At 34.2% G+C, this 26,095-nt stretch overlaps 3 protein-coding genes across 4 annotated transcripts; 1 reads left to right on the top strand and 2 right to left on the bottom strand.

Moving 5' to 3' along the window:
* Positions 1 to 74: 74 nt before the first annotated feature.
* LOC108334336 (transmembrane E3 ubiquitin-protein ligase FLY1) lies at positions 75 to 9,898 on the bottom strand. Of its 2 annotated transcripts, none has more exons than XM_017570118.2 (14): positions 9,347 to 9,898; positions 8,266 to 8,338; positions 7,180 to 7,307; positions 6,105 to 6,220; positions 5,441 to 5,501; positions 4,540 to 4,606; positions 4,349 to 4,426; positions 3,796 to 3,953; positions 3,650 to 3,709; positions 3,356 to 3,449; positions 2,328 to 2,495; positions 1,253 to 1,581; positions 739 to 855; positions 75 to 478 (listed from the first exon to the last, which is right to left on the bottom strand). In XM_017570118.2, exons 1-14 carry the CDS (start codon positions 9,506 to 9,508, stop codon positions 377 to 379), a joined length of 1,713 nt encoding a protein of 570 aa, XP_017425607.1. In that variant the 5' UTR covers positions 9,509 to 9,898; the 3' UTR covers positions 75 to 376. The 2 variants fall into 2 exon arrangements, with proteins under 2 accessions (XP_017425607.1, XP_017425608.1); XM_017570119.2 differs by having other exon boundaries at positions 8,266 to 8,335.
* Positions 9,899 to 20,427: 10,529 nt separating this feature from the next.
* On the top strand, positions 20,428 to 22,511 carry LOC128194633 (PKS-NRPS hybrid synthetase cheA-like). Its single transcript, XM_052870176.1, has 4 exons — positions 20,428 to 20,972; positions 21,057 to 21,566; positions 21,648 to 22,317; positions 22,455 to 22,511. The coding sequence occupies exons 1-4, from the start codon at positions 20,428 to 20,430 to the stop codon at positions 22,509 to 22,511; spliced, it is 1,782 nt and encodes a 593-aa protein (XP_052726136.1).
* An 842-nt stretch (positions 22,512 to 23,353) lies between these two features.
* Positions 23,354 to 25,378, bottom strand: LOC128194632 (protein MAINTENANCE OF MERISTEMS-like). Its single transcript, XM_052870174.1, has 4 exons — positions 25,019 to 25,378; positions 24,288 to 24,950; positions 23,619 to 24,200; positions 23,354 to 23,539 (listed from the first exon to the last, which is right to left on the bottom strand). The coding sequence occupies exons 1-4, from the start codon at positions 25,376 to 25,378 to the stop codon at positions 23,354 to 23,356; spliced, it is 1,791 nt and encodes a 596-aa protein (XP_052726134.1).
* Between the last annotated feature and the right edge of the window lie 717 nt (positions 25,379 to 26,095).

The following is a 26,095-nucleotide window of genomic DNA, read 5'->3' as shown; positions in this document are numbered from 1 at the left end:
GATTGCCAATGGACTAAAAAGACACGACAAACGACTGAAAAACCACCATAACTTAACGATGGACAATCACAAAGGAAGAATAAAAATAAATTTTTGTATTGATAAAAAAATACAATTAATGTTCATGGCCCTTCCAAATTATTTACATGCATTCGGCATCTGGGATAAGGTGGCAAAATCAAATTACAAAATTTGTATGAGCAGAAGAAACATTGAGTCCTGAACATGAGAAGAAAAAAGGTCGAGCACCAAAGGCCGTGTGATTTCAGTTGTGTGGTGATATTAAATGTAAAACTTTGTGACTTAAACATATACTAGACTATGAAGTTGAGCATGGTCAGTTGATCCTATTGACATAGAGAGTGAAGAAAGGTCTCTAGGCAGGGGGTAATGGGCGCCGGCATGTTGGACACTCCATCTTTATATCCATCCATCTTTGCAAACAGCCAAAGTGGAAGAAATGATCACAAGGTGTCACCTGTGTAACACTCTCAATTAGTAAAAGTTTTATTTGAATTGACAAAATTATGGTTATATTATATACACTCCTCATGTTTCTTGAGATTGCACACTAGTTGTCTAGTGTTACAGGATTTAATGTTTTTTTGGATAACATGAAGTGTCAGTGTAATGTATTTCAAAAGGGTTACTATAAGGGTTAAAAAGATATGGAATGCAATATTAAGAAACCAGAGGATGTGTCTGAGTAATTTATTCTGTATATTTATAATCACTTACCATGCAATCATTAGATCGCTGGGAAAGATCAATGGCTGTCATGCAAATCACACAGTCTGTAGCCTGTCTTGTTTCCTGATCAAACCTCCTATAATAGCTGTATTTCTCAGGGAGAATCTGCAAGCCATGAAGATAAAACATTCATGCAAATTCAGAATGAAAAAGAGAAAACAAAATACTGGATGATGATTTAAGTTCACTCAGGAAAGCCTAGAACCAGATTCCTATATGATGAGGATAATACAATGTTCTTACTGGTTGCAACATAATCATGCTTAGGGTCAAGGATGTCTATGAAATGCTTCAAATTATTAACCAAAACCTCGGTTACAGCTAAAGTATATAATAACAGGAATTTTCCCATTAAATGGGGCTTGGCACATGAAGCAAATGATGCTATGCTATGCTCGGTTTAAGATCAGACTTCTAGAAGAGGCAACTATGATTAAGAATTGCGAGTGCGTTAATGGTTAATTGGTTATAAAAGTATTCAAAAGAGGTAGTTGAGCCTAACCTGACGAGGAATGAACCAACGTGACCCAAGATAGTGCTGAAGTAGGAGAATTGCAGCTTGAAGTCCAATAAATACAGCCAAACAAACACACCAGCTCTTGTCTGGTTCTATGCGCATGAAGTTGTTAGGGCAACCAAAGATATATAATGGGATTGCCAGCCTAGTGACGGTTATCCCTAAGATATAATGAGGATGCAAGGGTTTACGCGAATCGCGAATAACATTGGTGATTATCTGCGGTATCCAGAAAGAGTACATAAGAAGAAGAATAGGTCTCAAATAATTATGGAACTCATACATGAGTAGAATGCCTCCCAACAATATCCCATCTGCAGAAGAAATTAAACTGTTAAATTTGAGGCCCTCTTTTCATAAGAAATTATCTCCATTAGTTGAAACAACAAGAAACAAATAGCTAGATTTCTTAGGCATTCTTCTACAGTGGAATATACAACCAACAAGAACAAAGTAGGTGAGATCGGTTACATAGACTGCATGACATCATTTGGCTCGGTAAAAAACCGAAAGTTCAGAGATATTAATACAAAGAATATGTTGGAGAAACTTGGTTATGAGAACACCAAGAATCTAAGGTATAAATAAGATTAATTTGAATAAAAAAAAGTATATGCTGCACTATGAGAGATATTTGCCATTACTTAGCTATAATAGTGCTTGGTGACCCATAGCTTCTCAATACTTATGTTGGCCCAAATAAATAGTATGAAAATACATTAAATTTATTGCTTATTTAATGGCATTTTAAAGAGAAATTCAAATGAAAAAAAAACATGAAATTATTATAATTTTAAGCAAGCATCATAGTTTTTCTATTCCGGTGTCAAAAATAAACTAAAGCTGTAACTGAATCTTGATCAGTAAAACAGCAATAAAAGTAGTTTAACTTAGAGCTGACTGGCTGTAAGTAGAGTGGCTATCAACGCTCAACAACCCAGGAAACAAAAAAACTTGATTATGCATCCCAGGAAGCTAATGTCACAAAGGAAAACTCAAGTTGAGGAGATCAGACAACTATTTAGCAGGACAGAAAATTTAATTCTAGATGAGTACTTACAGAAACGACTGTATAAAACTGAAAGTTCTCGCCTCATTGTTTCCCAACCTTCACCATTACTCAAAGGCCTACCTGCCTTCCAGATTGCAAGGAGATATCTCATCTCAAATATTGAGAAGACTACAAACTTGAAAAATGCAGCAGTTGCAAAAGCATTAAACAAGGATTCTGCAGTGCAGGAGGCAGCAACAACCATTCAGCAAACAATCTTACTATTACAAAAGAAGGATAATCAGTCACTAATGAACAATGACAATTAATTGTACTAGGACATTACATATTACAACCATCAATGCAACACAGCACAACTTACTCAACCTGCATCAATAATCTTCTTCCCATACCATGAACAATCCCTGTCCCCCCACCCCTAAAAATTGTTGAACTTTTAAAATGGAACATACAATAATTAATTTTAGATGCTGAATACGGTAATGTGTAAACTACAACTAAATGTCGGATCAGGGACTGAAGAACGAGTAATAAGATCTGGTCAAGATTGGAGTATTTGTAAATATAACGTCTATATTTCTGTAAGACTATTGACAGTTATACTCTGTAACTATCTCCTTGTAAGTTACAGTTTGTTAGTCTCTTTAGATTAGCTACATATAGCTGACTTCACTCTATTGTATTTTGGCTTTCAGTTTTTCAATAATTCAATATAGTTTCTCTTTATTCTATTAGTTACAAGGTGCAAATATGGTATTACAAAGTGGAGGCATTGGATTGTTCAAACTAGAATCTTCTTTGCATGGGGAATTGACCAGTTTTCAGGTATGAATGTTTGGGATGCTTACACTAATGAGTATCCACAAGGTAAATTACTTTTAGAGCCTGCTGGTTAAGTCAACAAAATTAAGGGCACAGTAAAGATACTAGAGAGCCCTTTTCCATTTAGAAAGGATCTTCAATATGTTTTTCACCCCAAAACTGGCACCTCTTCATAAACAAAATGGATTATGTTTGAGAGGGGAGAGAGAGAATAGTCTGGAGAACAACCTCAAGTTGTGAAATTCATAACTTACCAACTAGTATTCCTGCAGTGAGATGTAAAAGGCAAAGATAGGCATCCATAATTGCTTGCTGACCAATCATTAGTATTGAAACCTTAGCAGCACCCTGTAAAGGTATATGTGAATCATATTCATCTTCTACAATCACATGTACATAATTACAAATTTATGAAATCTATGGCATGTAAACTTTCAAATATTGTTTGGTACGTTCATCTCAACTATTGAAAAATTTTATATTGATTCCATTGAATATTAAACCTACGGCAGGTGAAATTTCAGAAGAAATCCAAAGCAAATTCTTACAGATTGAGTGCTGCTATGCTCCATTTGACGAATTAATAGAAGGACTTGCAAGAAAGAAACCTGATATATGTATATTAAGGAGCTCACGCCATAATGGATTGTGACAGAGACATAAAGCTGTAAGAATATTCATGATTGAAGGATACAAAAGTAACCATCAAGGTATAGTTCACTGCTTTGTTATAGTAGACCTCAATTTTGACAGACGTTGCATTTAGCAGTAATGGTGAGAAGCAGTCCCCATCATCATCCGCGGAGGGGCTCTCCATTAACCCTTCTAAATGAAAATGATCATGTTCAACTTCTGTAGGAAATAAAGTAGAAATTTAGTAAATCAAATGAACCATATAAAAGAATTAATCCACAAGAAGAATGTACTCAATGGATACAAAGTGGTTAAAACTAAGTAATGTACATATAATTTTACATTCATATACGTAGCAGTTGGTAATATTAAATCTGGTAACGTGTTTCATAATAGTGTTACACTCATACTATGGAGACCAAAATTGGTTATAATAGAAGTTATTCTATTAGAAATGGAAAAAAGTATTTACGAAGATGATAAGAAAACCTTCTAAACAAGATAAAGAATACAAAAAAGGAAAATTGTTCGTGTAAAAGAGATCCCTAATCCATGTATATGACAGTCTCCTTACTATAGAAGAAAGTATTCATAGGCAGGGAGAACACAAGTACCGTTATTTGATGATGGCAAGCGTGAAACCTGAGCAGCAATTTCGATATTACAATGTTTCTCCGCATCATGAATCAGAGCTGCAGTAAATACGGGAAAATAGCAAGTCAATAGTATAACTACAGCTATAAATAAATAAAAAAGAAGTGGGGTGGGTTGGCCTTCAAGGCATACTGGTATTAAGAAAAATTACAATGTTTTCTTCTCCACATTTTATCTCTTGAAGAATCTTGCAGTACCTGAGATGAGAAAACTCCAAGCTGTGTACAAAAGGCATATACGAAGCAAATAAGTATTTCTGACTGCTAACTTTTTTTATAATAAAAGACAAATGTTTAGTCAAAGATGGAAAAGTACAAGTAATTTGAAGGATAAGGGAAATCCTCCATACAAAAAAAAGGAAACACAAAGTAATAGTGAAAAGGACAACATCAATGGAGCAAATCTGGTCAATCTGTTTGCATATTGTTATGAAAGCCCCACTATGAAAGACCATTTTTGTTCAAATTCACATAAAAATATTAAGGATTCGCAACCAGTTACTCTCTTCAAATGAAATTGTTTAAATGAAGAAAAGCTGTACAACATAAAATATATCATTCATGTCCAGTTTAAAGAACCCAAATATGGTCCTAATTCTTAAGCAAGGTTTTAAGACGATAAAGGATTCTAACATTTGGAAATTTTAAATAATGTTGCTATTGGAAATTTTAAACTGCAAGGTTGCCCTTTATATGAAGATAATCTTATTAGGGTATTGAGATGGATATATTATAGATATTTTGATTTCCATTCCAGCATCAAATGTTTGACAGAAAATGAGTAATCCAACAAAGAAAAGATCATCATTAACTGGCAAGCTTATGACAAAAAATCAAGCCCGTGAAAATGATTAAAAAATTTGGATTGAACCTATCCATTGTCCTTGAAATCTAGGACATGGAAATATCAATGAAAAGAGTTAAAAAATATCTAAAAACAGGAACAGATACTGATCACCAAAAGTGAAGTACTGTTAGGATTATTGTAAGCCATGTAATGCAATCAGATCATAAAATTTAAAAGATCAAGGATGCAAGAAATAACATTGTTACCAGATGATATGGATTAGATAAAATGTAATCTTCATTCTGATTCAACTCCCCTTCTTTTCCACTGCAACATGAGGAAACAAGATATATTCTTCAGCACATTCAGATATTGTAAGTTTTACTGTATGGAAATATAGGCATTTCAGTTAGACCCAAGGACTTAACACACAGAAATAGTTATATTTTACTGCCATAAAATGGTTTATAGATCAGATTTGGAGAAAAGTACATCAACTACAAAGAGTTTCCTCCTAATGAGGAATTTCCTCCTAAATTTCCACAAATAACAAACAGACACATCAATCAACTACCTCCTGCAGGTCTGTCATATCACCTATATAACATGATAAGTGTCACACCATAAAATGTAACTGCTTAGCCTACATTTTTTTCTAACAAAACCTTCAATGGCCTCAGGCCATCTCCCTCAGCAGGTTCAACAGAACTGGGCCTATCAATTTCATTGCAAACAGAATTTGTCTATCAAATAAATAAAAAAATTAAACAAGTATAACAAAACACAAAAACTGATTCAAAATGAAATGTCAAATTTGGACAACAAGAAGTTTTAAGTTTAAACAATTGAGACAATATAAATTTATAAACCAATTTGAGCTCAATATAAATTTGGTCTGCACATCACATTGATGATATCCATGAAATCTACCTGTTGGCAACCATTCGAAGCTGTCTAAAAGGCCATATGTATACACCTTCTATTCTGACTTGGGCACCACTGACATCGTATTCATTGTCAAACACATCATGGAATATAACCACCCCCTAATGAAAAACAAACGAAAGAAAATAATAGACTGTTACAGAAGAACAAGGACTATTCTACAGAAACAGTAATAAAGACATGATTGAAACTCTAATTCTGCACAAAATAACAATATTATTGTATAATGAGATGAAAGGGTCAATTGTTTGCTCTAAGATATTCAAAATATAGAGATCAAGCTAGATTATTGTGCATGTGTTTGTGTATGTATCAGAAGTATGAAAAAATACACTTGGCTCAGCAACTGAGACTGACACAGTAAACAAAATGATAGCTAAGATCTCTACAGATTATTAACCTCTATTAAATATGAATACAGATACTTGTCCAAAAAAGTGTAAAACACACTATAATGACAAAATTAGAGATGTGATGTTAAATGAAAAGATGAAATTAGGGAAAGAGAAAGCAAAAGATGAAAACCTAAAAGGTATAGACAAAATCAGAGATGTAGTTTTACTAATAATCAAATGTCACATACTCACATTTTCAAACAAACTAGTGTACAAAGTTCATTATCATCAGAACTGCTGCATTAAGAAAACATATAGATAGTTACTCTAATCGAGGTCAGCCTTTTCCATGTTTGACTTATTAAGGAAGTGTGTCTATCATGTGTTATAAATTTATAACACTCCCTCTCCATTCAATAAAAACACTTAAGCAACCATAGAAGGACAACCTAATAAAAAACACAAAAAGCTGACCTCACAATGGCAGAAACTACAGTTTACTAAATGAAATAATATAAGAGTGAAGAGTTTTTAGTTCTTCAGAATTACAAAATGATAAGATACATAGGAACTTTAATAACTTCAAGCGTAATGCAAAAGGTATTAATACTTCAAATAAATGAATAATAAATTAATACAGTTTCAAGTAGTAGAACAAATAAGAAAATATACAACATATGAAAGGAAAATTCCAGTGAAATTAGCAATATAGTTCAACATTTCACCTGAACGTAATGCACTCCACTTATCTTTGTCGGAGTACTAACTAACTCAATTACAGAATTGCCCTTTGTTTTTCTGATGTCAGGAAATCTGGAAGAGCCATTTGTGGTATCCAAAAATTTCCAAGTCCCTGCATTTCAAGTGGTCAACATACAAACATCCTCAAACTTCAATAAACTTATAAATTTATCCCACAAAAAGACAATGGACAAAGGAAATTTAATCAAATGACACCTTTTAGAAATGAGGCATATTTCAGTAAATTTCACATAATTACTTTTAAAATGCCTTAAATTCATTTACTTAATTTGAGGCAACAGGCACCCTAGTTTTAGCATGGATGCTGCCTCCTCTGCCTTTATTATACTGTGTCCAATGGTAGCAGATTAAGAACATGTAAAAGACAGGCATAAAGGTAACCATATCATTTAGCAACATGCTTGCACCCCAAAATAAAGACAATTAAAGTATGAACTCATTCAAAATATAAAGCAGACACAGATAAGGTTTTCTAAAGGTCAATAATATTATGGGTTAAATATCTTTTTGTCCCTTAACTTTCAGTGAAAATTGAAATTAGTCCTTCTTCAAAACTTTGGCCTAGTTTAGTCCCCTAACTTTAGAAATATGTGAATTTAGTCTTTTTAAATTTTGTTAGGTTTATTTGATGTTTCAAGCGCGTTTCAGGATAGCATTTGAGTTGTTTAGACCGTTTGACATTTTTGCTTTAATGTTAAATGAAGAATGCATTTGAAACATCAAATAAAGTTAACAAAATTTGGTTAAAAGAAATAAATCCACACCGTACTAAAGATGGAGGACTAAATTGGTTCAAAGTTTCGAAGAGAGACTAATTCCAATTTTTATTAAAAGTTAAGGGACCAAAAACATATTTAATTCTGATATTATAAACTAGTAACTTCTTGATAGCTTAGAGTTAGTTCGTTATCCAATCATAAATCCTCTGAACAGACATTAGTGAAACATATGTTCAGCATGGTACTTACATGAAACATGAACCGACCAAAGCTACAACTCGAATATAACAGAAAACCACACATACACTAAGGTTAGTAATGAATACAAACCTTTGTAAGTTCCCGTTATGTTCCATTGTGAAAAAGGACCTAAGTTGCTCTCGTCCTTTCTTGTAAACAGCTGCTGAGAAAGGTAACATATCAATAACATACAAATGAAGTGAGTTCACCTTCAATCAGATTTTGACTCGATCATAAAAACCCCAATTTGTCAATTCAAATCATTTTTAATCCTAAGTCAGGGTTTGGGAAAATTAACATCAGTAAAACTAAAGAACAATTGAGTGAAAATCCTCGGACGTAATGAAAAATAAATAAGTGACAACAATATCCTCCATTCTTTACCATAAACCTGATTGCAAATGCATTATTTATTTTTTATTTTAAGATTCAATGTTCTTTAGCTACCTTTTATACAGGTTCTGAAAACATTGTTTAACTACAAAAATGAGCAGAAAGTATTCTCGAAAGAAAAAGAAATTTTAAAAATGCCCAATACCAATTATGATTGCTGATTGTTGATTGCCCAATATATAAATCTATAATAGCATATATATCGATACAATAATTAATGGTCTTGGGGATAATAATATTTAAGATAAGATTTCATCTCTGGACACCTTATGAGTTACATATGAAAGATAAATTCAAACGTATGACCATTTTCTGAGAAGAGTACCATGTAAAGCCCCAAAAAAACATACATAAAGCACACACTGGCATACAATTCTATAAATAAAACTTAAGTACCCTGCAAATGCAGCACTTTCCTTATAATTCTCCTCACACATTCTCTTCCAACACCATCTATAAACATTCTGACAAACTTAATAAACACCTATCGTTCTTCTCCCCAGGTTCAAACATTCTAAACACGCTCAATTAACATCAGTTTTAACAGAACCAAAGTTTCAAATTTCGTGTTCCTTGGGTCTAGTCTAATTCACAAATCACAACTGCATAAAGCAACAGAAGCACATGCAATCTCCAACTGACAACAATTAAAATGCAGGCACACATCTTCAACATTACAACTTCAAAAAAAAAAAATTCAAATGCACGTGCACCCTAATTGTTTAATTAACATACTCATTAAAATAAACTGAAATTAAAGACAAGCTCCTAAACAAACCTCATCATCCCAGGACCTAGTTCTCTCCCTCAAGGGTCTGAGACCCGCCACAGGATTAACTAACAGTAGAACCACCCACCACCCAACTGCAATCTGAAACAAAAATTCAAGCCCCCTCCTCTTCTTGCACAAAGAAAACTCCAATCTTTGAGTGGCAACCATATCAAATCCCCAAAATTCAACTCCAATTCAAGGACCCACTTTTCAGTCGAAGCTGAACAGAGGGAACCCAGGGGAAAAACCCAAGACCCACCATAGCAAATAGCTTAAAAAGGAGGCAACAATAAAAGGGTTGCTTCAGAAGAAGTCAAAAGGGTCAGGAGGAGCTTGATCAGATAGAGAAAACGATAGACCAACGACTTAATTGGTCACCAAATGCAATTTTTGAAGCAAAAAAGATGCCTTCACTACTCAGCTTTGCACCAAATTTAACTTAAGTTGTACTAATCAACAATCACTAGTAGTAAAAATTAAAAAGTTATGGTTTGGGATTTGGGTTTGGAGCAAATTTTTGCTTCTAAGAGATTGACCCAGAGTTGGTTGTTAACTAGTTTTCTGGGTTTTGGTTTTTTAGTAAAAAAGGCTCACGGTCCTCTAGAACAGAAGCAATCACGCTCTTTGCTAAGGCGATTCCTTGCACGCGCTAAAGAGTATTACTTACTTTCCTGGTGGTTATTATTTAGTATCACTATTTTATTAAGTAATAGTTTATTTTGTTAAGTTTTTGTTTTTGTTTTCAACTCTCTCAGACTCTGTACTGAAAATAATATTTATATTATCTTTTTCAACTCTCTCAGTATTTTTAAATAACTACTCTATTAAAAAAAAGGATAGTGGATTGCTCCGATCTCAATGTAATATACCATTGAATATGTATTTAATTTAATTCAATATTCAGGTTTTAAAACTCGAAATTGTTTATTTAGAATAATCTTTTACTACTTGCTAACAAACTCAAATTAGAATAATATCGTATTATAAAATATTCATATAATAATATTGCCATCACATGTAAAGGTAGGTTAAGTCATAGATCATAATCCGTTCATAATCAATCATTATTTGAATTATGGAATCAGTAATTTGAAAAACAAATTCCGAAGAAAATGTTATGCTACCTTTGCATGTATCTGGCAATCCATGATTACACAATAATACACGTCCTTGTTGTTATTTTTTTATGACATGACATTCAAAAATTTTAATCAAAGAGTTTTATATACTTCAATTATCTCTGTCTGTGTTTCTTATATAATAATGGTTCCTTGGTTCAGCTTCTGGATAGTGCCAATAATGATTCATACCAAAAAGGAAAACATGAATAGAAAAACATGAGTTTGTACTTATTAGATCAACATAAACCCTAGACATAGTTTTTTGATGATTTGGTTAGAACTAATACAAGGTGCCACTTACCCAATAAAAATTGAGGTACAACATTAATTTTGTTTCTTGTTGAGTATTACGATAAGGGGAAAAATTGCAAAAGGTATAATTGGCCTAACAGTTTCTAACTAACCTAGGTTGGGATATTCTTCACTTCAAAGCTTGATTTAAGTGTTGTCATTAATATTCATCATTCCAAACGAAACAAACAATATGGCAGGTAATTCGATTGTTTGTATGTCCTTGTCTGATGGAATTAGGAAGATAATGAATATATAATTTGATATATTTCTTTTCATCTGGAAATTCGTAAAACTATAACTTTCTTTCATTTGTTTTTGTGAATGTGAATGGTTTTTCTACCTTTTAGTAATAAATTGTTTTCCAATTAACGACTCTATCATCCTCTTTAACTTTATCGTTAAATCAATCTTAATGTATTGAGTTATGATTTTTTTTAACATTATATATATTTTTAGATTTTGGAATTGGTTTTGTAATGTGTAGAAATTAGTCTATTCTTGTAATGCCTTTTTTTTTAAAACAAAATGCTTCACTTAGTTTTTTTTGTCAAAATTAGTTGTAGATTAAAGTATATATGTTTGTTTACCGAAAGATATATATGGAGAATTTTCCTTAAAGAGATAAGGTTGTTTGTTTTTTGTTTTTTGTTTTGTATATTTTTATTATGTATATGGGTTTCAACAACCTATTACTTTATTTAATTATATTTAATCTTCCAGACAAAAAGAAAATAATCTAAATGAATTCAAGCTTCCTATCATTGCCTAACAAACCCAACGTTCACTGTTCATGGGAATAATTGTTAAAAAACAAGCAATTATGAGCTCACTGGAGATAAATCAAATAAATATATAATGTGAGGATATATATCATATTAAAGTATATAAAATGACTTCGTCAAGATTAAAAATAAAAGTTGTATACTTTGATAAAACTATAATCAAAACAAAATATACAAGTTAAAAGTAAAATATAATATATTTATGATAACAAAAATAGTTATTAAAGCAGATGTAACATATTTACAAAAATGAAAAAAAAAATTTATGACTCAATTGTTGGTTATGATAATAAATAATATAACTTAGTTAATTATTTGTTTTTTCTATATGGTATATAATTATTTGTTTTGTTTCTTTATTATAATGTATGTTCTTTTGTATTTATCATTATTTTTAGGAGAATGGTTAGTATTATCATTACTTTTATTATAACTTTTTTTGTCATACCATCATTTGCACAATAAATTGTCATCATACAACTTTTTCTGCTAATAATAATAATAATAATAATAATAATAATAATAATAATAATAATAATAATGTCACTATATATATCCATATTAACAAATCAAGAAAGATAGTGGCAAACTATAATGACTGATCTATGCTGGAGTCAAAGGTAACCATGACCCTCATAATGTTTTTTAAATTATATATATACCTAAATTGTTTTGAAATATTTAGATTAATTTTGACACTATTATCTTTATTTTCAAGTTGAGTCGCCAATAACATATATATCAGTATTTTATTATAGTGTCATGATTATTATTAATGTTGTCATAATAATTACCACTTATATTAATGTTGTTATCACTCTCATATCTATTTATCATCTTATCTCACTATTATGGTTAGCAACATTTTCTATTATATCCTTTTATTATGTTAATCGTTGTTACTATTATAATTATGAATGTGGCTACCCATCTTATTATTATTTAATATTTATCATGATATACATTGAATATTGAATAGAATTAATTTTATTTTTAACTTATCTTATTTTTATCCTATACTAGTGTATGTAAATCCATCTGATATGTTAAATAATCCTTAAGATTTTATTTGAATGCTGATATATATATATATATATATATATATATATATATATATATATATATATATATATATATATATATATATATATATATATATATATATATATATATTCAAAAAGATATATTTGGATAACGTCTTGTGCATGCATGGAATACTTTGATACCAATATCTATATATTCATAACGATCACCTGATTAAATATCCCTTATATGCAAACCTTTCATTCCATTCCTCAGATTAATTTCTTCTGCTACAAAGAACATCTCAAACATGGCAATGGGGTACGCTAATAACGGTTTTCTTGGCCTTTTTCTCTTCTTCATATCTATCTCCATTCTATTTTCTTCACCAACAGCATGCACATTATTTGAAGTTCGTTGGGTCCCCAACCCTTCAGAAGATTACACTCACTGGGCTCAGAGAAACAGGTTTCAAGTCAACGACACTCTTTGTAAGTCAAACTTACTTCTCTTTTCAACCCTAAAACACTACACAAATTATATATATGTACAACGTTATATAAAAATAATGGAATTTACCGGTGTTTTTTATATTTTATTTTTTACATTTTTTTATCTTAATTTTTTCTTTTTGGTGGTGGTGACATGCAGTGTTTAAGTATAAAAGTTGGTCTGATTCAGTGTTGGTGGTAAAGAAGGAGTGTTAGTATTTTAAGGTTGTGAAAGGAGTAGTTGATGGGATAGAGAAAATGTAGAGATAGTAGAATGTAGAAGTAGTAGTTGAAAGAAGTGTTGTAGTTGTCTTTAGTTGTAGTAGATGTGGCTTCATACAAATGGTAGATGTTGGCTACATACATCAAATGGTAGAGTTCATGGGTATTTATAGACCCATAGATTATTCTAGAACATACTAGCCACAACTTATGTGGAATGTTCTAGATTTTTACCTATGTAGAATATTCTTGATTTTTCTTCCTATCTTAGGTTTTTCTAGAATATTCTAGAACTTGTATTACATTTCAATTCCTCTATCTAAGGAGCTTCTACATTCTTCTAGAATTTGCATTACACTTTAATACTCCTCCTTAATGCAAATTCGGTAACTCCAAGCATTGTGCGCAGTAGTTCAAATCTTGGTCTTGGTAATGCCTTTGTAAATATATCTGCAATTTGGTCTTCTGTTGGGCAGTACTCGAGTCGTATTTGTTTAGTTGTCTCTTCATCTCGAATGAAGTGATATTTAATGGCTATGTGTTTTGTTCTTTGATGATGGACTGGATTTTTTGCTATTGCTATTGCCGATTTGTTGTCGCAATAGATAATAGTTGGTCCAGCTTGTGGTTCACCCATTTCTTCAAGTATTCTTCGTAGCCATATTGCTTGACTTGTGGTTTCAGCAGCTGCTACATACTCTGCTTCTGCTGTTGATTGTGCCACGGTTGCTTGCTTCTTTGATGCCCAAGATAAAATACCCGATCCTAGTGAGAAAGCATATCCTGACGTACTCTTCATGTCGTCCACTGATCCTGCCCAATCACTATCTGTGTAGCCAATCATCCTTGAGTTAGTCACTGTTTTGTACCATATACCAAACTCCTTTGTGCCTTTTAGATATCTTAAAATTCTTTTTCCTACTCCATAATGAATCTGACTTGGGTTTTGCATGAATCTTGATAGAAGACTTGTAGCATACATAATGTCTGGTCGTGTGGCTGTGAGATACAGGAGACTTCCAATTAAACTCCTGTAGCGTGATGCATCTGCCTCTTGTGCTCCATCATCTTTCTGTAGCTTCTCGTTTACCACCAGTGGAGTAGTGACAGGTTTACAACCATTCATCTTGAACTTCTTTAATAGAGCTTCAATATATTTCTTTTGAGAGATAAATATACCTTCCTTTTCTTGTTTCACCTCTATACCGAGGAAATAGTTCATCAAGCCAAGGTCGGTCATTTCAAATGTCTTCATCATGTCTTCTTTAAATTCTTTTATCATCTCTATATTGTTTCCTGTATAGATAAGATCATCGACATATATAGAGACAATGAGATGGTACTGACCTTGTGCCTTAATATATAGTGTTGGCTCACTCTTGCTCCTCCTGAATCCTTGATCGATGAAGTATTTATCAATCTTGCTATACCATGCTCGAGGAGCTTGCTTCAGGCCATATAATGCTTTTTTAAGTTTTAGTACTTTGCCTTCATTGCCTTTGTCGATGAAGCCCTGTGGTTGTTCAACATAAATCTCTTCTTCGAGCACCCCATTTAGAAAGGCTGACTTGACATCCAGTTGATAGATGTTCCATCCTTTTTGTGCTGCAAGAGCTATTAAAACTCTAATTGTATCTAAGCGAGCAACTGGAGCAAATGTCTCATTGTAGTCTATTCCTGGTTGCTGTGAGTAGCCTTTGGCAACCAATCTTGCTTTATGCTTTTGTATAGTTCCATCAGGATTGAGCTTTGTTTTATATATCCATTTGACTCCAATGATGTCTTTTCCATGAGGGCAATTTACGAGTTCCCAAGTGTTATTCTTCTCAATCATTTTAATCTCTTCTTCCATAGCCTTGACCCATACTTCTTGCTTTGATGCTTCTTCATAACAGTTAGGCTCAATCATGGCCATATTGCAAGTTTCATATATGTCTACCAAAGATCTTACTCTTCTTGGACTAGATTCAGGTGAAGAATCTTGCTGTGGAGGTGGAGAAAGCATACCTGAATTTTCTACCTCTTCTTGAGTTTCTTCTTGAGATTGTTGCACTGGAAGTAAAATGTTGCTTTTAACAACTTTTTCTTCTTCCCAATTCCAAGAAGCATTTTCATCAACTTCAACATCTCGACTGATGATGAGTTTTTTCGTTTGTAGGTTGTAAACTCGATAGCCTTTTGATTGTGTGCTATATCCCAAGAATATTCCTCGTATAGTTTTGTCTTCAAGCTTGTGCCTCCTTTGATCAGGAACATGTATGTAGCAAATAGACCCAAATACTCGTAGGTGTTTAGCTGATGGCTTTCTCCCACTCCAAGCTTCAATAGGAGTCTTGTCTTGGACTGCTTTAGTTGGACATCTGTTTAGAATATAAACTGCAGTGTAGACTGCTTCAGCCCAAAAAGTGTTAGGCATACTTTTCTCTTTCAGCATTGATCTTGCCATCTCCATAACTGTGCGATTCTTTCTTTCTGACACGCCATTTTGTTGTGGAGTATATGCGACTGTAAGTTGTCGCTCTATGCCTTCATCTTTACAGAATTTGTCAAACTCGTGAGATGTGTACTCCTTGCCACGATCACTTCTAAGTACTTTTAGCTGTTTTCCACTTTGCTTCTCAACAAGGGCCTTGAATTTCTTGAATACTCCAAAAACTTCTGACTTTGCCTTTAAGAAATAGACCCATGTCATTCTAGAGAAGTCATCGATGAAGAGGATGAAATACCTGTTGTTATGATGTGAAGGTGTTCTCATCGGTCCGCAAACATCGGTATGAATCAACTCCAATAAGTCTTTTGCTCTCCATGCTTTCTCTGTCGAGAATGGTAATCGATGTTGTTTTCCGAGGAGACATCCTTCACATGATTCATTATTCTCCTTCAAGCATGGAAGATCTCTCATCATGTTTTTCGTATATAGAAGTTTTAAGGCATGTGTGTTGAAGTGGCCAAATCTCCTATGCCAAAGCCATGAGTCATCAACTTCTACCTTCATGGCAATATTAGTTCCAGGTTTGAAGCTTATAGGAAAGCTTCTATTTCTCTTCTCCATTTTTACTTGGCCAATTTCTATCATTTTACTGTCATAAATTTTGCATGTATCTTTCTCAAAATGAAGAGAATATCCATTCTCCATCATTTGGCCAATACTTAAAAGATTTTCTTTAAGATTTGGAACTAGTAAAACGTCTTTGATGAATTTAGTACCTTTCTTTGTCTCTACCATGACAGTTCCTTTGCCTCGAGACTCCACTGTGGTGCCATTTCCTAGCCGAACTTTGACATTGACAGATTTATCAATGTCTTTGAAGATACTTTGATCTTTTGCCATGTGATTACTGCATCCACTATCCAAGTACCAACTTCCTTCTCTACCAGAAGATTCTTGATTGGCGTAGAATAAGAGTTTCTCTTGATTATCTTCTTCCGCAAAGTTTGCTTGATGCTTATTTTTATTACGACAATACTTCTCTATGTGACCAAACTTCTTGCAATAGTGGCATTGAGGTTTTCCATGATGCCAACAATCTTTTTCCAAGTGACTTGTCTTTTTACATATGCCACATGGAGGATATTTTTCTTGACGAGTCATAGAGAAGCTTCTAGGATTTTCTTTATTTCTAGAAATTTCTTCTCTACTTTTATTTCCTTCATATTCTTTATTCTGAGACCGTAATTTTAGTTTTGATTGAAAGGCATTTTCAACCGAGTCTTCTTCATGCCTTTTCAATCTTTGTTCATAAGCTTCAAGCGAGCCCATTAGTTGTGTGATTGACAATGTAGCCAAATCTTTTGTTTGTTCAATCGCGGTTGCGATTGCATCATACTTTTGGGGAATAGAAATTAAAATTTTCTCAACGATCTTTTTGTCAAGAATATTTTCCCCATAGGCTCTCATCTGACTAACTATTTCTTTTATTCTAGAATAGTAGTCTTTAATGGTCTCAGATTCTTTCATTCTTATTAATTCAAACTCTCGTCTTAGAGAATGAAGTTTAATATTGCGTACCTCGTCACTTCCTTGAAACTCCTCTTGTATTGTGTTCCAAGCTTGTTTTGCACTTGTGGCTCCAATTATCCTTGGAAAAATTGTGTCATCAACTGCTTGTTGAAGAACAAATAAAGCCCTTGAATCCTTCTGCTTGTTTTCTTTCAACTCCTTCTTTTGAGCTACAGTAAGAGTAGAGGTGTCTTCTGGAATAGTGAATCCCTCTTCTATGATATCCCATAAATCTTGAGAGCGGAAGAATGTCTTCATTTTGACACTCCAAAAATCATAATTTTCTCCTTTGAAAATAGGTACTGGAATTGATGATGTTTGATTAGTAGTAGCCATGTGTTGAGAATATATTTGGAAGTAGTAGAATGAGTTATAGTTTTGTTTGAGGTAGTTGAAAATTTTATCTACGCCCAGTAGATGACCGAACGTAGCTCTGGTACCACTGTTAGTATTTTAAGGTTGTGAAAGGAGTAGTTGATGGGATAGAGAAAATGTAGAGATAGTAGAATGTAGAAGTAGTAGTTGAAAGAAGTGTTGTAGTTGTCTTTAGTTGTAGTAGATGTGGCTTCATACAAATGGTAGATGTTGGCTACATACATCAAATGGTAGAGTTCATGGGTATTTATAGACCCATAGATTATTCTAGAACATACTAGCCACAACTTATGTGGAATGTTCTAGATTTTTACCTATGTAGAATATTCTTGATTTTTCTTCCTATCTTAGGTTTTTCTAGAATATTCTAGAACTTGTATTACATTTCAATTCCTCTATCTAAGGAGCTTCTACATTCTTCTAGAATTTGCATTACACTTTAATAAGGAGGATTACGATTCATGCAACACTAACAATGCCATCTGCCATGCAAGAGATGGACGGTGGTGATTCAATGTTTACTTTTGTGAAATCGGGTCCTTTTTTCTTCATCAGTGGCAACGCTCAAAACTGCCAACGTGGTCAGAAGCTAACCGTCATCGTTTTGGCCGTCAGACATAACAAACTCACTCACTCCCTTTCTCCGGCACCAACACCATCTCCAGCGGAAGCTACAGATAATGGGCCATCTGAAAGCTCTGATATTAGCCCATCAGGCTCAACGTCCTTGGCGCCGTATCCGCCCAAACATTCGGGCACTACGAGTTTGGGTGTTACTTCCTCCACCACCACCACTTCTCCCTCCACCTCCCTAACCTTCTTTAAAAAAAATTTAATTACAAAAGTAACCTTTTTTAATTACAAAAATAACTTTTATTTTATTTTTAATCATATTTATTTACTTTGAATTCAAACCCTATTTTTCTATCCACTCACTTTTCACTCAGTCCCACCACCAACTCTCCTTCTCTTTCTTTTAGATTCCCACCCCCCAACTCCACCAGTAAAAACTAAGACATCAAAACATATAAATTACATTATTAAAATATATTTAAAATTAATATAAAAAATAAACTAATAAAAATAATTGGAAAATAAATGTATAATCTTTAAACGGATGTTGACATCCATTTTCCCTTAAACGGATGTTGACATCCGTTTAAAGATTATACGATTACTTTTTAGGATTTATTACGCATCTCCTTCACGACGAATCTTCCCACACCACTGCACCCTACCACATTGATCTTGCACGTTGATCAATTGCTTCCACCATCACTTACAATCTCGCACACTAACTAATGAAAGTCCACTATACTCTCAGACCACAATTAGAATGAGAAGAAGAAGTGTGAAAAAGAAAAAGAAGAACATGAAACAAAAAGAGGAGGAAGAAGAGTTCCCACCGCGTGAAGGATTAGAGTGGGTAGAGGTTAAAAAGGATTAGAGTGATTAAAGGTTAAAAGATATTAACCCTAAAATTTTATTAAGGGTAAAATAGGAATAGAAAAATAAAGAGAAGGGTAAAACAGGAATGGGGTGGTGGAGGGAGTAAAGTGTAGTGGTGGAGGGAGCAACACCCTACAAGTTTCAGGAGTTCGATTGGTGTCAGGCTGTTGTTAGCATTGGGGTGGGCTTGTTCTTCAACATCTTGGGCTATTTTGCTTGTTAATGGGCCTCAATTTGTTTGGGGTTTTAATCTTTGTTGACTATAATTTTTTTTTGGGTGTTGCTCCCTCCACCTCCACAGCCTTCTCCCTCCACCTCCCCTTTACTATTTTGCCCCTTCCTCCATCTTTTCTTTACTATTTTGCCCCTCAGTAAAATTTTATTTTTAAAATTATTGTTTTTTAATTTTACTCATTTATAACATATTTCACTGATAACCTACGTAGTTCCTTGTATGAGTAAAATATTTTTCTGCAAAACTTGGTGATCGTGAAAAGAATTATCAAGCAATCTTCCTCTTGTTCTCGGTGCAGTACGTGGTGCAGTGCGTTTGTGGTGTAGTGTCCTTGTCGTGGTTCCTCTCCAGGTACGTAGTCATAATCCTTCCAATAATCCTAAACTCTAAACCCTAAACCCTTCCCATAATGCTTCCAATAATCCTTTTAATATGCAAGCCTATAATCCTTCCCATGAGCCGCCAATAGTAAAATAAAAACGAAACGTAAAGGAACACTGCCTGGACGGATGACATCCTTCAACGGATGTCAACATCCGTTTAAGGCGAAACGGATGTCGACATCCGTTTTGCCTTAAACGGATGTTGACATCCGTTGAAGGATGTCATCCGTCCAGGCAGTGTTCCTTTTACGTTTCGTTTTTATTTTATTTAGGATTTATTTTATTTACAGTAGTTTATATTTAAATTTTTAATTTTAAATGTTATATATGGTTAGTTTTTAAACGTAATAATTTTGTTAAAATATGAATTTGTTATAGATGATTTTTGTATCTTTAACTCTTTAATAATTTGATAATTATATAAAAAATTATTTATTACTCTATTTATATCAAATATATAATTTAATTATATTAATATTTTTATATTTGTTTGATTAATTATTAATTATGTTAATAAGGGTCGTTATAATTTTGTAGGTGATTATTATTTAAAATGGATGAATATCTTCATATGAATTCTCAGATTGGTTGTAGTTTGAAATCTGATTTGTCTTCATCAATTAGCAAAGTTGTAGAGAGAGATTTAACAAATAGATTCACAACAAATGAAATATTTCATTCACGGGAGCACTTAATTCAATGGGTAAGAGGGATGGCTTTTGATTTAGGATTTGTTGTGGTAATAGTAAGATCTGACATAGCTACTGGTGTACGGGGAAGAAAAACGTATGTCATACTTGGATGTGAAGGAGGGGGAAAATATAGGAAATACAAAGCTGATGCAGTGGCTAGTGTATACGACACTCGTAAATGTGAATGTCCGTTTAGATTAAAGGGTAAACCATGTTCAGATGGGGCCGGATGGGTGTTGAAGGTGATGTGTGGACATCACAACCATGTGTTGGCTGAAACTTTAGTGGGTCACCCTTATGCTGGCAGGTTAAATACGAGTGAGAAGTCATTACTGGTTGATATGACAAAGAGTAAAGTTACACCTGCAAATATTTTATTAACACTCAAACAAAATAATGATCGAAATGTCACAACGATTAAACAAATCTACAACGCAAGGCATGCGTATAAACGATCATTAAGAGGGTCCAGAACTGAACTACAACAACTTATGATGTTGTTGGATCGGGATAAGTACATTCAGTGGAGTAGGTGTGCTGATGATTCAGAGGTTGTTACTGACTTGTTTTGGACACATCCTGATGCGGTGAAATTGTTAAACTCATTTAATGTTGTATTTATGATGGATTCCACATATAAAACAAATAGATATAGACTTCCGTTGCTTGAGATTGTGGGTATGACGTCTACAGGGTTAACCTTCTCAGCAACATTTGCTTTCTTGTCTACTGAAAGGCAGAGTAACTTCACATGGGCTTTGGAAAAGCTGAAAGGTTTATTTTTAACATCTGAGGGTGGTCCTAAAGTTATTGTGACTGACCGAGACTTGGCTTTGATGAATGCCATATCAAGTGTATTCCCTGAGTCATATCAGATGTTATGTCGGTTCCACATCCTTAAAAATGTTAAAGCTAAATGCAAAATGTTAGTTCATTCTACTGAGGTTTGGGAAGTGTTGATGGATGCATGGGAAAATGTGATGGATTGTGCTGATGAAAGCTTGTTTGCTGAGTATGTGAATGGTTTTCAATACGCAAGCAGATCATGGCCTTTGTTCTTTGAATATGTTAATCAGACTTGGATTATTCCGTACAACACATACTTTGTAAAGTTCTGGACGAACAAAGTAATGCATTTAGGGAACACAACCACAAATAGGTATGTTGTAATGTTATTTTATTTATTTGTTTTGTAGATAAATATTTATTTGTACTTGTTGAAGTTTTTTTTTTGTTTCAGGGCTGAATCTGCTCATTGGAGCCTGAAGAAAGTTCTGGGCAATAGTATGGGTGATTTGTGTTCTTGTTGGGATAGTATTCATAACGTCATTATCTTACAACACAACAAGATTAAGGCGTCATTTGAAAGTAGTTTGTTGCTCAGGAGTGACCATTTTAAAGGCTACATATATAGAGAACTTATTGGGCGTGTGTCTCGATATGCATTGGATCTCATTGTTAAGGAATTGAAAATAGTGCAGCAGATAGGATTGGACTCCTCAAAGTGTGGATGCGTATTGAGACGTACATTTGGTGTCCCATGTGCATGTGAATTAGCACGATATGATCCTAGGATGATCCCTATAGGTGAATTTCATATCATGTGGCGAAGATTGCATTTCTCAAATGTTGAATTAAATGAAACTAAGCCTCAGTTATCCATTAAAGATGAGTTGAAACAAGTAGAAGAACGATTCAATGAGGTTGACATTGGCGGTAAAGTCACCATCAAGCAGAAGTTACTTGAAATTGTTTGTCCTACATTGACATCAATGGTCCCTCCATTACATAAAGTCAAGACAAAGGGTGCACAAAAAAGTAAAGTTAAACGAAGTGAAAGGTCTACTACGCGGGATCCATCATATTTTGAGTATGTGGACGCCTTTCATTCAACCATAGAATCTTCATCTGTGAGAAGTAAATTACAATCAAAGCCAAAAGCAATGAAGAAAAGGAGAGTTCCAATGATAGACCAGTTTCATTCTACTACTCACCCCTTCATTGTGGACGTTGTTGATGTTGTGGCTGATGGTCACTGTGGGTATAGATGCATTGCTGCGTTGTTGGGACTCGGAGAAGATTCATGGCCCGTTGTGAGGAATGAGTTGTACAAAGAACTCAGTGCATGGCGTGATGAATATGCAAGCCTAGTAGGAGGCTATGATAGACTAGAAGAACTGAGGACCTCTTTGTTGGTGCAGTCACTGTCCGCGGTAAGTGTTTCCCGTTTTATGTAGTTTCTTTATTACATGGTTTTTTCTAACAACTTTTATTCATAACAGGCTAACAAGAGCAAGTGGATGACATTACCAGACATTGGTTATGCAATTGCTAACCGATATAACGTTATCTTAGTGTGTTTGTCATACTCTCAAAATTATACTATCTTTCCACTACGTTCCACACCACCTTCTGATATCACTGAACATCGCTTAATTTGTATAGGACATGTTCATGGATGTCATTTTGTGCAGGTAAGTGCATTTTGTTATGAATTCATTTTAAAATTACTTATCACTCATTTATATTTTGTTATTTGTATAATGCAGGTTAAGCTACAAGAAGGTTGTCCGTTGCCCATGGTGAATATCATGTCCTCAACCCACTGTTATCCTGAGGCACGAACGTGGTCATCTATTTATACTAGTAGGATGCACACATTTGAACAGTTGATGGACATAACAACATCTTATGTTGACTTAGGTGATTCGTGATATTTATGTAGTATTTATTTATGTATGAAAATATTTATATTATCAGTATTCATGATATTTATATTAGTTGTTGTTAATTAAGTTCTTATTTTTTTCCACTTAAACATATAAATATTTGATCATCTATATAACCAATATAAAAGAACATGTAACTCAATATGATGTCAAATAATACATAATGAGAAAAAGGAAATATAAAGTCCTGTGATACATAATGAAATACAAAGTCGTATCAATTAGACGTCGACCGTCTACCACGCACATGCCTCTGCCCTCTCCTAGTCGGGGAATATTCGTCGATGCCCTCATTAGCAATCTGAAGCAGGTCCACTGACACCTGATGTGCAACAGTACCCTCGGTCACATGACGACACGATATCAAGGACTGTAACATTCTCGCCATTCGCCTGAATCTAGCCTGCATTATAATTATATCAAACAATTAAATAAACAAGGTGATCAAAATTTAATAATATAAACAAAGAAAAATAACATACCAGGGCGCCAGATGGTGAAGGTGGAGACGATCTACGATGGGGTCGTGCCTCCTGTGGAACATCGGGGCGCTGTCTAGGCGCAAGAGCCGGTTGCGCGTCATCTGCAACAGCAATAATATAACGATGTGAAACCCTCCTGAACCACTGAATGTACCCATCAACACAGTCAGAAGGGGATGCTGCATGTCTGACATTACTCACAACGTGAGCTCTGAAGTGCAACCAAACATGATCAATGGCCACTACATCTGCATCTGGAACCGAAGTCGGTGATCGTGGAATGTCTTGCTGAAACCCAAATTGCTTCAGCACACGTTCAGGCAAATGACGACAAAGGGTGTCACCAATCCGAATCCATCCAGAATACATACAAATGCCGAAGAATGGTCGAATGCCTCGATGCCCCTCATACAGATGCCATACAACTCCACTGTATGTCAGCGCATCCAACTGTGACCGAATCTCTGCGAGAGTGGAACTCTGCCTAGGGCTCTGCCACCTCATGGCACGTGGTGTGGTATCATCGTAAGAAGTCACCAACCGCCTCCTCCCCATGCCAGGAAAATGTTCGTATATCCAACTCTAAAAAAATAATTATTCAATTAAATTACATCCATGTTCGAACATGGAAATAAATACATGAAATAAATGTCAAAGTTATAACTGTACCTGAAATAGAGTCAAATATCCAGCCATCTGCTTCGTGGACGCGAGACTCGCATACCCGAGCTGCTCGTACAAATAGGCGAGTGCAGCAACACCCCAAGCATATCTGCCACACGCGTGTACGTCTCTAAATAACAATAAGTAAGACACGCGTATAGAACTGGCACTCTTATTTGCAAAAATCGTGCATCCTACTAGATGCAACAAATATGCTCTAGCAGCATAGTCCCAATGCTGTGACTCACACCTCTGAACATATATCTCTCTAAGCCAGCTGAGTCTGACTTTCGGACCACGTGCGTTCTCCATCTCAGCACCTGCTGTGCCACCATCAACGCCGAGCAGTTGCACAAGGGCTGTACGAGCCTCCTCAAACTCCAACTCCTCCAAATCACACATTTGTCCCATCACGGGCAGGTGAAGTAATGTCGAGACGTCATCAAGAGTAATCGACATCTCCCCTATAGGGAGATGAAAACTACTGGTCTCAAAATGCCACTTCTCTATGAATCCGAGGAGTAACCCCTTATCAACGTAATCATAACAAATCCCTGTAAGAGGCATCAAACTGGAATTCAACACAATGTCTTGAATTTCCTCGTGGCATGGTCCTAACTTATTTACTTTTTTTCCGTGGGAGATCAACTTCAGTGTGTCCCCTCGATCCTACACATCAATATTTAATAAAATTTCTATTAAAAAAATAATATAATAAATTTTATTTTTGCACTCACCCGTCCTTTGGAAATAGCATAAGCTACATGCTGAACATAGTGCGTCAGCAATGAATGATCGTGTGGACCTCCAAGAAATCCACCGACATCCTCTTGTATGTCATGAACATCCGCATGCTCATCCTCACCGTCATCATCGTTAGGGACCTCAAATGCATTCTCCTCACCATGAGTCTCATATGCCTCATATGTTTGTTCCTCAATGGCTCGCTCCTCAACTATGGGGTCATCCTGGATAGGAGCTGCCCGACTTCTACGAGCAGAAACGGTAGATCTTCTCCGAGCTTCACCCTGCGACGAACTCTCTCCTCGAGAACTCTCACCTCGAGAATTAAAAGATGCACCACGTGTTCTTGCCATTTCTAACAATAATTTGTTTGTTTAATTTCAAAAATTAAAAAATTATTGTTTCAAATATCATTAATAAACTATAAAAAATGCAATTCAAAATAAATTAAACTAATAATAATTAATTTATTAACTACAACAAAAATTAAATAAAAGAAACAATTAGCTAATTAATTAAAAAAATATATTTAAATACATTTCCATTTAATTATTATTAAATTAATTATTATTACAAATACAAATTTACTATAAATAAAATAAATACAAATACAAATTTACTAATATTAAATACAATTAAATTGATAATATTTATTTCAAGAAATAAAAATAATTTAAATATGTAAAAGTTTTCGTATCTAATTCTTAATCAATTTATTTACAAACTACAAATAAAAATTTTATAAAATATTCAAATAATAATCTAAGTCAAAGAAAATCTAAAAAATATTAACAAAAAATTTATCAAATATATAAATATATATTCCAGTTATAATAATTCTAAAAATAATTAAAATATTAAAAAAAATGCAGCAGAGCCGAAACGGATGTGGGATATTCGATTGGCCTTCAACGGATATCCCACATCCGTCGACGGAAGTCGGACATCCGTCGAAGGCAAACGGATGTCCCACATCCGTTTTGGCCTTTCGTGCACAGTGACGCCGAGAAACAGAAAGGACGGTGAAAGGAGAACCAACCTGAACCTGGACGCCGCAGATCTCGCTCCTC

The sequence above is a fragment of the Vigna angularis genome, chromosome 11 (genome assembly GCF_016808095.1).
Source record: "Vigna angularis cultivar LongXiaoDou No.4 chromosome 11, ASM1680809v1, whole genome shotgun sequence".
Taxonomy (NCBI): Eukaryota; Viridiplantae; Streptophyta; class Magnoliopsida; order Fabales; family Fabaceae; genus Vigna; species Vigna angularis.
Note: the sequence above shows the minus strand (reverse complement) of the source record. Positions and strands in the feature narration are given on the sequence as shown.

Bases quoted from the DNA above. Each gene is read 5' to 3' on its own strand.
- LOC108334336 (XM_017570118.2), bottom strand. From the start codon at position 9,508: ATGGTTGCCACTCAAAGATTGGAGTTTTCTTTGTGCAAGAAGAGGAGG. The intron at 4,427-4,539 runs GTAATTTTTCTT...TATTTACTGCAG, and splicing joins AATGTGGAGAAGAAAACATT to CTCTGATTCATGATGCGGAG. The intron at 3,954-4,348 runs GTACTTGTGTTC...TATTTCCTACAG, and splicing joins CTTGCCATCATCAAATAACG to AAGTTGAACATGATCATTTT.
- LOC128194633 (XM_052870176.1), top strand. From the start codon at position 20,428: ATGGCTTTTGATTTAGGATTTGTTGTGGTAATAGTAAGATCTGACATA. The intron at 21,567-21,647 runs GTATGTTGTAAT...TTTTTGTTTCAG, and splicing joins GGGAACACAACCACAAATAG to GGCTGAATCTGCTCATTGGA. The intron at 22,318-22,454 runs GTGAGAAGTAAA...CTGTGGGTATAG, and splicing joins CAACCATAGAATCTTCATCT to ATGCATTGCTGCGTTGTTGG.
- LOC128194632 (XM_052870174.1), bottom strand. From the start codon at position 25,378: ATGGCAAGAACACGTGGTGCATCTTTTAATTCTCGAGGTGAGAGTTCT. The intron at 24,951-25,018 runs GTGAGTGCAAAA...ATTGATGTGTAG, and splicing joins ATGCTATTTCCAAAGGACGG to GATCGAGGGGACACACTGAA. The intron at 23,540-23,618 runs GTATGTTATTTT...ATTATAATGCAG, and splicing joins CTTCACCATCTGGCGCCCTG to GCTAGATTCAGGCGAATGGC.